Raw genomic sequence first — 14,484 nt, forward strand, 5'->3', positions numbered from 1 at the left:
ACAGATGCTAGAAAAACAAAGGGAGTAACTGCAAATAATTTTTAATTAAATATCTTTAAATTTATTCTGTTGGATGTTTGCTCCTCTAAATGTGCAGAAACATACTGTGCAGTGCATGACAGCATGACTGAGGGTGAGTCTGTTAAAGAACTGGTCTGCCAAAACTCTGGAATGAAAATTAAAGTTACAATATTTCTTAACCAAGGGGATATGCTCCTTGATTTCCTGGTTTGCTCATCAAAATCTACTCTTTGTTTAAAAGAGCCTACCTAAAGTCCCTTAAATTTTGCCAAGCCTTGAAACATGCACACACCGAAGTTGTACCTGGGACCAAACACTTTGCAAAAATACCTAAAAATAATCATTTAGGTGTTTGAAGAATTTTACATAGGACCATGACCTTTAATGTATAAAGTATGCTACAACACTTTGGATGAATGTGACCTGACATAAGCAATTAAAATTTCCTATAATAAATCATAATGTTATTAACTGGAAGTTAGATATTTATCCAGTCTGTGGTATCTCTGCTCATTTTTTCTGTGTTTCTATGAAAAACTGAATTCTTGTGCTTAGAGGCACATAATCTGTGTAATCTATAAAAAACACAAGCCACTTTTCCAGCTAAATGTCTCAGTCACAGAACAGCAATAACCTCACAAAACTGAAACAGAGAACACATCAAGCCATAATTTCAAAATCTGTGCAGAGAAATGCCAAAGAACAAATTTTAAAGTAATTACAGAAGATAATTTAAACAAAGTCCTAGCAATGGCCTTCAACAGTCAAATTGATACCTAGGTAGGTTACTTTAAAATTCATTTTCTTCCATGTTTAGCCTTTGTGAACCCTTAATTTATGCAACCAGGCTTGAAGGCAAAAAAAATGCTGTAATCTGTGGCTCTGTTTTGTTCAACAGAAATATTTCTTTGGAAACACATCTAATCCACTAGTTAGGAAAAGAACAGAAATTCCAGAATCTTTCCTCATGATTTCTTAAAATTTCCTTTCTAAATTTCTAATATACTAATGAAAATAAATAATAAAACCACCTCACCACCATATGTACATCATTTTCTCTACCTCAGAGAGGAAAATGAGGAATGGCTATTTTATCTTTAGAGTGTTTTCAAAAAATTATTTTGACAGTATGTTAATCTTAATTCAACACTATAAACCAGAGTGTTTCAATCTGGCTAATGAAAAGAGCCAAGTGAAGAGAAGCAAGGAATGTATGTATTTATTAGTTTATTATTTATTGAAGAAGTAGTCCAACTGGGAATAGGCTCGAGCTCTGGAGCTGGCCACACAAAAGAATTTCCAAAGATACCCTGACACATAAAAGCCCAAACACATCTTCACATTATATCCATGACTGAGCAACAGCCTCAGCATCATGTCACCATTCAAAGAATACCAAATGCACTGGGGAAATGTGTATCATTAAGCAACAAAATTAGCAGTTGACATCTGCTCCACAAGATAGGAGTAGTTTTACAATTCCATGGCTGTCAGCTCTCACTGCTACAAGAACACAGTTTAAAGGATCCTTGTTTGGATTTGCTCCTGCTTTGAGCAATATTTTGGTGCAAAGAATCTCATTACTAGAAACAGCATGACAAAGTGCAGTCTCTCTTCTGTCATCATAAGTATTTGAAGTTATGTGTTCAGACAAGAGAGTGTTGACATCCAAAGCATTTTCAATGACAAGCTCTAGACACTGGTTCTGGCTGTCTACAGCAGAATGAACAGTGCTTGACCCACTTTCCTGGATTAAAGTTTGGGATGTGGCTGCAAAGAGATACTTCCTGCTCCTAAAAAACTGTCAACAAAACTAGGCAGGTGTAACTTCCTTACAGGACGAAAATAACCCTCATCCATCTATGTTCTTAGTTACTACCTAGACATCTTACAAAGAATCAAAACACAGAAACATCAGTTTTGAGTACTCTCAAATAAGATGTGTTTAAGTCGTTTCAGTGGTTTTCACTTAATTCTAAGGAACGTGTTTTGCATTTTGCTTAGTTTCTGCTAAAAATAAAAGTTAATTAAATCTAATCAAACAGAGGTATTTCTGAAATAGAAATGTACCTGAATATACATTTGCAAGCTTACTACAAACATCTTTGACGTAACCTTGTGCCACATTGTTTCTTAGAGAAAATGTAAAGTCCAAGCTCATACTCACAGGTGATGCCCCTCATAAGCCATTTTGTGTATGGGAAGCAGCCCTGCCTCACCAGGCTCATTGCCACTTCCTCCAGATTTCAGAAGCAGAGCTCTGCAGTCTAGACTGTGTCCTCGAGCTGCTTAAAACAATACTGGTACACGATCATCTGCTAAGGCCTTGACATGTCCACCTCAAAGGAGGATATAGAACTTATATTTATATTCAAAGTGATTTATAGATCATCATAAAAACAAATCCAGAGTACCTTCCTCCTTATTTTCAGATATATTTAAGTTAAAGCTTTACTAAAGCACGGAATATTTTTTGTGACAAATATAAAACCCAAAATCAAAATAAAAGGTGTACAGACACAAGTTCAAGTGCTCACCTGAGCGGGCTCTGCTTTGACTGTAAGCATTACAACTGAGGACTTTCAAACTGACATATTTCAAATATACTTCAGTAATTAATACCAATATAATTCCATACGTGGAAGGAAAGGTAGGAGGCAGGGATTGAGTGGAGTAAAGAGAAACACAGAAGGGCAAGAAGAGCACGTATAGCAATCTCTCCTTGACTGAAAGGGATTGCTTTCAACTCTGCCACTCCTCTCACATGCATTACAGAAAGATGTAAGCATCACTCCAGTCCAGCAGAAACACTCACATATGCTTCCTTTCCTTCCAGCTAGTTTCCTCTTTTTTTCCTGAAAGACCTCAGCACTCAGGCAAGACGTATGCCAGTGCAGAGGTGAATTTCTCTTTTCCTCACTACATATCATTATGATTAAGATGCTCCAGCACATCACAGTGATCACATTCAGTCGTAACCCCTAATGGTCTTACCCAATATTTGTCCTTAATGTTCACATTTCCATCATTCTTCAGAATGTCAACAATGTCTTTGCATCTCTGTTTTGCAGCTTCTTGCATTGTTGACCAATAAGTTTCTCCTTGTAAATCATGGTATTGGGATAAACACCCTTTTCCAGGATCATTTGCCCATTTTCCACAAAGCCAGTTTTTGCTGCCAAAGTTAGTGCTGTTTTCCATTGCATGTTTTTTATTGCCACGTTGATTCATAAGATGCTAGAGGTAAGAAAGTGAAAAAAAGATACAACAAAATAGAGCACAAGGCTGTTAACACATACACATATATCAGAAATCTTAAATGCTAAGTTTTAATTACAAGTATTTGTAATTATGTTCACCTAACCAGTTCTGACAAACACACTGAATACTGAATAGAAATTCTTGCCTTGTCTGTAAGCTTCTGAACAAAATGTTAAAAATGGTCCAATTTATTTGTTGGTGTAAACTGATGCAACTTTTCCAAAACCAGAAATTTGTTGGAACATTTAAACAACATAAGCAAGATGCTTCATGGAGGACTTGATCATACTTCTTTCAGTTAACATTTCTAGCCTACATTGATGTCTACATTATTCTATATTTCTTTGTTGCTCCCCTTATCTTATGGGATATTTTAACCTTTCTTGCCATCTAAAGTGACTTCAAATACTTGTAGAATTGGCTGAACTGCAACCTTGTGCAGTGGAAACCACTCTCTTTGATCAGTTTCCTTCAAAGCATATGTCAGGTTCACAAGTCCTTGAAGCCCAGATACTTGACCTTACAAACTTGAATGGATAAACATGATGCAGTTGAAAAACAATATGTCAAAAGCTCAGATTTGCAAAGGGACTATTTTATTTAATTTTAGGGTGTCATTTTTGTTTTGTTGTTTGTTTGTTTGTTTGTTTGTTTTGTTCTGTTCTGTTTTTACCCTAGGACACCTTGCTTCATGGATGTTACAATTTTCCTGTTGTTCTCACGAGGTGATAGAATAAAATGGTCTCATCTCATGTCATTAATTATCTCTTTTAATGGTCCTTAATATATTAAAACCCCCCAAAACAAACCTCAAACACTCACAAATATTGTTTTATCTTTATACTGCCAAAGCACAGTGTATTAAAGAAGAAAAAGGTCTTTGGACTCCCCGCACTATTTCTGCAGTCGTGAAGTTTAATGGACATTCACGTGAGTTTGGTACACAAGGTCAGGCCATGGCCAAGCCATGCCACCTATTATTTTCAAGGTGTGAGAGTCATAGAAATGCTCAGTGGATTAGTAACAGAGTATGTCAAACCTTTTAACTATAGTCATCAACTTAATTCAGTCTGTTCATATCACCAACTGTAACTGTGGCTTATGTTCACTATGCTTTTTCCTCATGATATCACACCAACCAACCACCTTACTAGTAAATTCTCATTACAACTGGAAGGTCAGGAATTATCTCTTTACAACATCTTCCAGGTTTTTGAACTGTAAAATGCAGTCTTTATATGTTATAAAACAGACAGAAATAAAAATGTTTTAAGTTAATACATGCTGTACCTACCTAGGTTTTTCCAAATGAGTTTTGGGTTTTGATAGTTTCAAAATAGTTTGACTGTTTGATTCAATCTTAGTGGCTTAACCCATTTGTCTTGTTGAATCTTTTTATTTATTTTTAAACTACTACTTCCACAGTTTGTGCAGTCATGTGCTCTTTCTACCACACTGAACACTTATCATCCTCGAAACGTTGCACAAATATTACACAACTATACTAAGTCCCCGTTGTATGTTTGTCACAGCTCATGGTTCTAGTCATCCTGCAAATAGAGAAGGAGCATTGGAAATGCTACTTGGAAGAAATCTTCTGAAACTTATTTTCAAGGGGAAGAGTTAATCAACTTTCTCTTCAGACTAGTTTCTGCACTGCTCTTGTAAGCAGTAAGTCACTCAAAGTACCATAGCCAGTATTATAATCCCATCCACAAATACCTTACAAGTTAGTATACTATGATAAAGCTTGCAAACCAAAATTAAATTAGTAAGGGCTTACATTTAGATTGACTCAGAAACTAACTGAAAACTAACTGACTAAAGGTCTCTTGGATTCAAACTCCCATATAATAGTTTCTCACCTTTTCCAATGTGCACTGGAATCATGGCCTGGGTTTTCAACTGCAAGGAAACAAATTTGAAGGAAGATGTTAAAAATCTCTACGTCAATCCCATTTTCTCTGATGGAGAAAATATACAGCTTGGGTCTTGAGTGCCATCTCTGAGCACAAAAAAAAGGAGTCCAAGAATAATAAAAGAATATTTACGAACACATTTTCATTTAGGGCTTAGAAAAACAGATCTTTCTGTTGTTCATAAAGGAGAAGCTTTTCTGAAGGTTCTCTTCTCTGTCCCTTCCTATTGTGTCCATAGTCAAGATTTCAGCATAACAGGCCAAAAGAACATTTAACATGGAAGTTGGACTGAGGAACTGCTCATCACAACGTGGACACATGTACTACTCTCCCTCATCTCTTGTGGGCAATACACTCCATTGACAGGCAGAAGAATTCTGAGGCAAGATTCTTTAACGCATTTTTCCTCTCATTTTCATTAACACTTCTCAAATTCTGATGGCACCTTACAGCTTCCATCACTTAACTCACAAATACACTCCTGTTATGAACACTCACAAACCTTTCAGAGAGCAAAGATAAAATTTCTCCTGGACTAGCAGTTTCAGAAATATACATCAATGAACACAACTGCAACCTCCAGCTGCCATCAGCTAAAAGGAAAGTACATTTTAGAGCACATGAATATCTCACTGGCAGCTAAGAGGTGCTCCTAATCAAACAGTTAATTTACATGAGATAATTTATTAAGGAGAAATATGTAACATTCATAAACTTATTTCTTCCACAACTGCTTTAAGACAAAAGTTACCTTCCCCTTTTTCATACCTTTCATTTTGAAAACCCTCACTTTGAAGATTTTATACCATTGATAAAACTTTTTTTTAATGAGTCAGGATCACCCTATTGGATTCATGAAAGGACCTTCATGCTCTGCCAGCCTTACTGAAGTTGCTGTCCTTAAGAAAGTTGAGAACTATTATATTCCAGCCCATCATGTTATATTTACCCCAGAGCCTGAACTGAAAAGGCTCCTGAAGACTTGCACAGACCTCAGATCACACCCTCACACTGCAAAATCTCTGAAAAAAAAAGTCAGTTTAGTATATTAAAAAGACATTTTAGCAATGTTCACATATGGTCTATTCCTGCCAGATGATAAATACGCTCTCAACATCAGTGTTTCCAGGAAGAGTTAAGAACACTAAGATAGTTTTTTTAGTAATAAAATAGTTTTATTTTCATTAGAATGTATTTCCTTTCTATGACTCCTTTCTCTCCAAAATATCAGAGGAATAAACCAGTTTAGAGGCCACCCCAGAAAATTTTCTCGGGTCACATAGTTTCCATACCCAAAACCTTCTCCTGCTTTGCTATATTCCCCTGAGTGATTTCACCAGAGGCATCATAAAGCTCTTGAACACAAACTTAACCAGAAAGGGCTCAGATGAGCAGTGTTTCAGAATTGCTGTGTGTACTATTTTCAAATTATCTTATTCCACAAAAATCCAAATATTGTAAAATGAGAAAGTTGGTTAGTAGCAAGTGACTGTGACAGGGTAGAGTCAGTGTGAGGCAAAGAGCTCCCCAGAGCTGGAGACGCTGCCAAAGGGTCTACAGGCACTCCAAGAGCCTGATTTGCTGTATCACTGCTGGTAATACACTGTGCTGGGGTGACAAGGGCTGACCAAAGCATGGATGTTCCACAGGGATCACAGGGAACAAAACAGCATGGCTGATACACTGAGCAGCAACAGAAACATCGCTGCTCCCTTACATGATGTGGCAATGAAAAGGCTAAAAAGCTCAGCAGGAAAATCTTCTTCCATTCACCCTCTGGCACTTTCTCAACTGCCAGACGCACACACTAGATCACTGGAAACAATTGCAAACCCTTACTCTAAATAAGTTGTAGTTTTTTATATTACAAAGAAGATTTTCCTGAAACAACATTTTGAGTAGCCTGATATTTTTCTGATACGTTTTGTATTCATACCTGAAACACTAGACATTACTCCTTGATGTTCTATTTAGAAAAAATGTTTTTCTCTCTAAATTACTGTTTTCTCATTAGAAAAAATATGAGCTACTTGCTAATCATGGAAGTTGCATCTTTCCTTGGAAAGACGTGTATCAAGCATTTATTGCTTTTAAACACATAAAGTTAGGTGAGAGTTAATGCTATTCTAATTTCTTATACTTAAAATAAGCTAGACAATCTTAGCTTTATTCTATAAATAGGAGGCCCTTAGGCATGCACAGAGGTTATTCATAGCAATGAAAGAATTACTAGCAACCTAAATTTGGACTCAGTCTCTGAAGTATTACGTTTTTAAACTATTTCTCTGTTAGTTTAATTGGCGAGCACAGCACAGTCTCACCATTTCAACCCATTATCTTGCCAGTGCTACTCTGGAGCCTGAATTTTAAGCAGCCAGGAACAGTGCCCTGCAAGCTGAGGTGTCCTGTGATACTTCTAAAATTAAATACGCAGTTGTTAGATAAATTAAGGTCTGACCTTGTACAACTGTAACATAAGCAGACTCGACCCTCAGGAAAGTATTACATATGACTTCTCTAAAATCTCATCAAATGTAACACGAGGTCTGGGGATATAAGAGTATCTGTGTCCCCATTGGTTAAACTACTCCCATTAAGAAAATTAAGTATTTGCCAATTATTCTCAAGCACTACGTTAACAACATATGGGAGCATATTTACATAAATCACAACAAATTTGAGAAGGTTTAGCCTTCAACTAGTTGCAGATCCCACCATATTACATCACCAAACACTAATCTCTCTCTCTGAGGCTGACATGATCAAAGCTTTATAGATTCAATGACAGACAATTACAGTACTTATTTAACCAGTTTAGTAACTTGAAGATGGACAAAGAAGCAGGAAGCATGGCACCACAGACAGCAGTGAGGAAAACACAGAATAACTCCAGAGTAAGATCAAGAACAGCAGTACCCAGCAAGCTAAACCCAGGCATGGGATGAGGAAGAAGCTGGAAATGTCACTGATTCAAATCCTGTGTTGTTCTTGCTTTAACCAATTAGTTATAATTTTTACCATAATGAACAGACAATAAGGGTACACAACAAACTGAAAAAAACCCCAAAACTTCCATCTTGTGTTTAATTGTTCTAATGAAATTAAATTTTACAGTGAACTCCTCTGTGACTTTTGACTCACTTGCATTTATAGAACCATAAAAGTGTAAGCTTAACTAAAGCACTACATGCATTCCAATCTTTGAACACGAGATCAACAAAACCATTTAATGATGATAAGCAATATTCACTGCAACTTCTTTGGCCAATGCAACCTAACTAAAGGTGGCACACTCCTAAAAAACCCCAGTATAACAGAAGCAGACAGAAGCAATGCTGAGATCCTGTTCTACTGCTAGCTATGAGATTATATGAAGAGAGATATATTCTTATCTAATTTAAAAATGAAAAACATGCATTTTTAATACATATAAAGAACACAAATGTTGTAATTATTTACTTTCAGTTCTTTCATTTTCTGTACATAACCAAGACACCATCAGAATTAGTACATATCCACATTACAAACATGGAATTGTTTTGATTTTCAGATATTTTTAATAACATTGTGCATGAAGTGCCTGATTCCACTCATACATAATTACTAGATATAAATCCATCAATTATGTTTCATGCAGAATAAATAAGTTGTAGTTGTATATACACCACATCCCATGGCAATTTGAGATATAATATCATGCAATAAATTCATTGGTGAGACAAACATGAGATGGAGAGCTATAGCACAGCCTTCTTAAGTTACCTACATACTGAATATTAATACATAGGATACTAGTCATAACAGAACCCACGGTGTAAAACAAATAATAACTGTGAAATGCTATGTGGGAGGTTTGGGGTTGGGTTTTTTGTTTGTTTGTTTTCAAAGTCAGTACACTGATAATACTTTGTAGGTTTCAGCTTTGTTATATTTTAAATAAATCATGTATTGAAATGGGATTTGACCAGTTTGGAGAACTTCCCACAGTACCACTTTGAGATGGGTTTAATGAAGATTTTCATCAACAATGCCTATTGTTTTTCACTTTGTTTGGATGTGGCAAGCACTCCCACGTGCTTAGGCTGTCCAAAGTCCCTCAGAACTACTGCTGGAATGACACTGACTGTGCTGAAAGATCGTCAGGGGCAGAACCATTGGTGCTGTGCTCTGTTAGTGTCACCAGGAGACAGATCAGCTGGTTGGACCATCACAGAGAAGGGGAAAATACAGGGCTGGTCCAATAAAAAAAAAAGGCATGAACTTTTAAAGACTGGCATTTTGGAAAGAAAGAATTTCAGTACCTAGGAAAGAAATTCCAGCTGTTTCCGATGCAATTGCAAAGAGCACAGATGTAGGGAAACACAAACCTTGCATACTGATATAAACTGTATGAGGCACTATGCTTTAGTTGCAGACTGGAGGAAGTGCTTGTTTTATCAATGCACTGGCTTCCAGGGAAAAATCTGATATTCTGAGACTCAGCTGGGGGAGTTTGCTTACCAGTTATGAAAAAGAGGAGCTCAAGAGCAGGACAAAGGAATTATAAAGAACGAGTTGTCCAGAGTAAGACACAAACTTACAATGTGATTATTATAAAGTATTACTGCGGAAAACTCACACTTTAAGCTAGCAACTAAGCATACGACTTAATAGAGGGACAACTGGATCTTCAAATGAACATCATGTTCACCTCAACCAATAATTTAAACTGTCTTTTCATTGCTCCTTTGTCCCACTGTCTCTACCTCAAGGTCCTTAATTAAGTTCCCTGTTTTCTATTTTCTGCCTAGTTCTGTTTTAGGGCATTTTTTGCTTTTCTAAGCGATCCCACGACAGGACCCCGAGCAGGGCGCTGCCGCCGCAGCCATTACCCGCAGCGGCCCCGCGCACGCGCACTGCTGCCGGCCCGCCGGCCGGGGCCGCTGCGGCGCATGCGCAGCCCGGCGCCCTCCGCTGCGTCCTCTGCGGGCGCCGCGAGCGCGGCCATGGCGGGGGCGCTGAGGAAGGTGAGGCGCCGCCGAGGGCCGGGAGCCGCGTCCTGCTCCTGCGGCGGGCCGGCATTTCTGGGGGCGGGCAAGGAGTGCCTCAGCCGTGCCGCGAGAGCCGGGCGGCCACCCTGCTAGGGAAAGGCCGAGGGCAGCGCAGGGCCTGGGTGACCTCCCCGGCAGCCGGGGGCGGAGGGCCCGCGGTGTGGGGCGGCTGGAGCCGGGGGCACCGGAGCTGTGCCAGCGGCTGCTTGGTGCGCATCAGGCACAGCAGCGCCAGGATGGCGAAGGAGGGATTGTCCCGCTCTGCTCTGCACTGAGGCGGCCTCAACTAGAATGTTTGATCACCGCGGTCTGAGAAAGATATTAAGCTATTAGAGAGCATCCAAAGGAGGGCAGCGGAGATGGTGAAGGTCCTGTAGGGGAAGCCCTGTGAGGAGCGGCTGAGTCATTGGTCTGCTCAGCCTGGAGAAGAGGAGGCTGAGGGGAGACCTCGCTGCAGTTACAGCGTTCTCATGAGGTGAAGAGGAGGGGCAGACACTCATCTCTGTGGTGACCAGTGAGAGAACCCGAACAAATGTCCTGAAGTTCTGTCATGGAGGTTTAGGTTGGATATTAGAAAAAGGTTCTTCACCCAGGGGGTGTTTGGGCACCGAACAGGCTCCCAGGCAGGGTCACAGCACCAGCCTGACAGAATTCAGGAAGTGTTTAGACAATGCTCTCGGGCACATGGTGTGATTCCAGGGAATGGTGCTGTGCAGGGCCAGGAGTCAGACTTGATGCTTGGGGGGTCCCTTCCAACTCAGGATATAAGGTGAACTGTTCCCTCTTGGAGCACTGGAACTCTGGGATAATGGGCATATGGCAGGAGGTAACGCTGGTGTCATGGAATGATCCCTGTCAGGTGTATATTGAGTCAAAACAAAATGATTAGTGTGGAAATGGATGCTTAGGTGTGTTAAGTATGTTTATGCTCTCTCTGCAGACCACTGGACTTGTAGGATTGGCTGTAGCTGAGAACCCTCATGAGGTATGTAACATATCTCATTCTGTAGTAATGGAAACTCTCAGTGAGCTCTAAGGTTTTTGTGATGTGTTTGCATGGGTAGGTATGCAGTATATCTTAACCTGGTTCCAGCTTTATGAAATAATTAAAATTGTGCACTGTGATAAAGGTTTAATGCATGTCATTATAAGTTATTTTACACATGTACTTTTTGTGGCATGCACTGATTTCAAAAACCTCTCTAGTATTAGTATCTTTATGAACCAATATTTGACTTCTTTCATCAGTAATTCCAAAACAAAGAACTCTTTAAATTCATTTCTTCGTAAATATAATTCCTGCTTCTCAGGCAAAAAGATTTTTGCTGCTTTGCTGTGTAAGCAAGTATTGAAATAACTTACACTAAAGGGCTGGCCTAGTCTTAGATGATAGAGACTAGCCACGTGCAAAGCCACACCAAGGCGCCGGGATGGCAAGCAGTGCTGAGATTGGAATACTTGAGTGGTACCTGGAAACTGCATTAGGTGGTTCTTGTAGCAATATGTGGCTTTCTTTTTACCTCCTCAGGCTCACTAGTGTAGTATGTTGTCACATCATGCTTATTCAGGAGGCATTAGCTTTGAAAGAACTTCAGTGATTTTTTAAAGTTCTCCACTTCGAAATTTCTTATTATATAGCAATTCTATTTCAAAAATGCTTTTTGACTCCAATACTTAAGAATGCTGTAAAAAAGAACCCTTGAAAAAATCACTGTTTGGTTGAAATTATTCTAGCTCAGTCTACAGCCTTGTCAGATGCCTTCTGGGTGAACTTAGTACATTTTAGTTTTTTTCAGCAATTCAAAGCTAAGAGTAAAGTACTCGACAAGGGTTTAATTGAAGTTCAGATTCTTTGCCAATTTTCTTTTTGTTTCCTGTTTTTTCTTCCTCGAACTTCTTTTAGTATTCTGCTTCTATTTCTTATTGTTCCTATGGGACACTCATACCTTGTCAGATAGATACAATTACCCAGTACAAAAGTGTGAACTTATTCACCACAATGTGTCCTTTATCCCTGCATTTAAATCCAGCAATAAAAGTTTCAGGTTTAATTTAAATCTATTTGTTAACCAGAACTTTGCACCAGCATGAGGAAAAGTGACAAAAAACCCTCACTTATAATCTCTCTGTATCTACTCAGATAAATTTTCAGTATCTGATGGGTTAGACATGAATTTGCCTCTTTTTTCTCTCTCTTTTTTTTTAAGAGCACTTTATGGTCTTTATTGTTTTTCATTTTGCATCAAGTGTGTTCAGATTGCAACTGTCTTTATTTTCTCATGGTTCTTTTTTTCCATTGGGGAATGTGACAGCAGGAATTTTTCAGTCCTGAGAAATACCTGCTTTACCCAAGATAGAGTTCAGTGGCTCAGTCTTAATTATTAGTTGATCTTACACTTCTGGATTGAATACCGTGTTTTGTGTATAGATAGTAGCTTAGCAGGTTTGTTAGGACAAGAAGTTAAAAATTGCAGTTGTGTATTTTAACCATGTCTTGTGATCACTTCAGCGCCTGCGAATACTGTACACAAAAATCCTTGGTGTCCTGGAAAACATTCCCAAAGATGCAGCTTACAGGAAATACACTGAGCAGATTGTAAATGAGCGATTTGATTTGGTTAAAAAGGTAAGTAATGCTAGTGCTAATTCATTAATGCTGCTCATTAAAAAAAAAATCATAGGATGAGAAAAGTGATTTTTGGAGTGCCTGGCTGTTTCTTAGGTACAAATGTAACTTTCAGGTATCAATTCAGAAACAGTTAAAGTATCTAGATTTGTTTTTGTTATTGACTGGGATATTTTGATGTGATATTGACTGGGATATTTGGATATTTTGGTATGAAAAGGAATTGTTAATTTCCTGCTGATGTTTAATGATAATTAGAAGCAAACTTTTTTTTTTTTTTGAAAGATTCCTAGAAAAGTGGTAATTTTCACACACTTTGACAAGAAAAAGTACGTGCTCTTGCCAGTGTAGTATCTTAGCACAAGCCTTGTCTTTAATATTTAAGACCACTTTTTGTTACGTTAAACTCTGCAATACTGTTACTGTGTATTTTGGGTGATAATTGAGAGCTTGCATATAGTTCTATAAAAATCTAAGAATAAGACTTTTTTCAAACTAAAGCCTTTATCTGCTAATATTTCTTTGGATTCAGTAAATAGCATTCATTCTTTGTATTTATCATTGAGGGTTTGATGTTTGCTTCTCAGTAAGAAATGAGTGTGAGATTTCTTTCATAATGTAAAATTATATAAGCCAGCTGATTTGATAGTAGTTCTGAGAAAGACTGGAGTGTGATCTAGTTAAATGATTGTTTTCATGCTTCTCATGGGCTTTCTACTCTCACTAAAACATTTTATTGTATGTATTTAAACACACAGGAATCTGATGTGCAAAAGCTACAGGACAAACTGAACTGTGGTCAGATAGAAGAAGTCATTGTACAGGTAAAGAGGGGAAATTTGAGATGACATGCAAATTTAGCTGTGTTTTTTAGTGCTCCTTGGGCTGAGCTTTTGTTCAGAAAATTGGAAGTTTTGTGTATCTTCCTTTGCTGCAGAAGAAAAATCCCTGATAACAAATCGTCATGTAGTGATGGGATGGCCTTGCTAAAACCTAAGAAATTAACAGCTGTTTCTTGCATTATGCTTAGAGATATGCATGTATACCTACATTGCTGCTTACAGAGTCTAAATCAGTGAAAAGGGCAGGAGAGGATTGAATAATACTGGGGGTAATCCAAACCAAGTGGAAAATATCATGAAGTTGTCATTGGGAATGTCTCTCCGAACAGAATATCTGTTTGGGTATTTAGGGGTGATGGGAATTTTTTAAAAAACAACCCCCAAAAACATACAGTTCCTTTGATATTTATAGGTGAATTTTGTGGTAGTCTGTGATCATGATAGATAATGACATCACTGAGGTAATTAACTGACATAGAGGTAATCAATATTTTGGCAATTGTATAATATTTAAGACTTTGTGTATGGTGTTTATTAACAGGCTGAAAATGAGCTGTCCCTGGCAAGAAAAATGATACAGTGGAAACCATGGGAGCCTCTAGTTGAAGAACCTCCTTCTAATCAGTGGAGATGGCCAATATAATTTTCAAAATGGAGTAACCTCTTGAAAGTCAAAAGAAAAAATTAATTATTAACCTATTGTTACTGACAGTTGTCTTTAAATTAAAGATAATCACTTCATTAAAATATATTTTGTCCACTTAATTTAGCAATCTAAAGGCTGC

General features: G+C 38.1%; 2 protein-coding genes across 2 annotated transcripts; one reads left to right on the top strand and one right to left on the bottom strand.

Annotated features, from left to right (window-relative positions):
• Positions 1-531: 531 nt before the first annotated feature.
• Positions 532-10,134, bottom strand: ASB15 (ankyrin repeat and SOCS box containing 15). The gene is given in 13 exon segments (XM_036400633.1): positions 532-603; positions 605-668; positions 1,249-1,349; positions 1,351-1,418; positions 1,421-1,459; positions 1,462-1,814; positions 2,189-2,362; positions 2,951-3,134; positions 3,137-3,217; positions 3,220-3,258; positions 3,670-3,801; positions 3,966-3,991; positions 10,073-10,134. Coding segments are annotated over 13 exon segments (1,395 nt in total).
• NDUFA5 (NADH:ubiquinone oxidoreductase subunit A5) lies at positions 10,115-14,448 on the top strand. Its single transcript, XM_036400361.2, has 5 exons — positions 10,115-10,207; positions 11,172-11,216; positions 12,741-12,857; positions 13,616-13,681; positions 14,241-14,448. Exons 1-5 carry the CDS (start codon positions 10,133-10,135, stop codon positions 14,340-14,342), a joined length of 405 nt encoding a protein of 134 aa, XP_036256254.1. The 5' UTR covers positions 10,115-10,132; the 3' UTR covers positions 14,343-14,448.
• The last annotated feature ends 36 nt before the right edge of the window (positions 14,449-14,484 follow it).

The sequence above is a fragment of the Molothrus ater genome, chromosome 5 (genome assembly GCF_012460135.2).
Source record: "Molothrus ater isolate BHLD 08-10-18 breed brown headed cowbird chromosome 5, BPBGC_Mater_1.1, whole genome shotgun sequence".
NCBI classification, from domain to species: Eukaryota; Metazoa; Chordata; class Aves; order Passeriformes; family Icteridae; genus Molothrus; species Molothrus ater.

Bases quoted from the DNA above. Each gene is read 5' to 3' on its own strand.
- NDUFA5 (XM_036400361.2), top strand. From the start codon at position 10,133: ATGCGCAGCCCGGCGCCCTCCGCTGCGTCCTCTGCGGGCGCCGCGAGC. The intron at 12,858-13,615 runs GTAAGTAATGCT...TTAAACACACAG, and splicing joins GATTTGATTTGGTTAAAAAG to GAATCTGATGTGCAAAAGCT. The intron at 13,682-14,240 runs GTAAAGAGGGGA...GTTTATTAACAG, and splicing joins TAGAAGAAGTCATTGTACAG to GCTGAAAATGAGCTGTCCCT.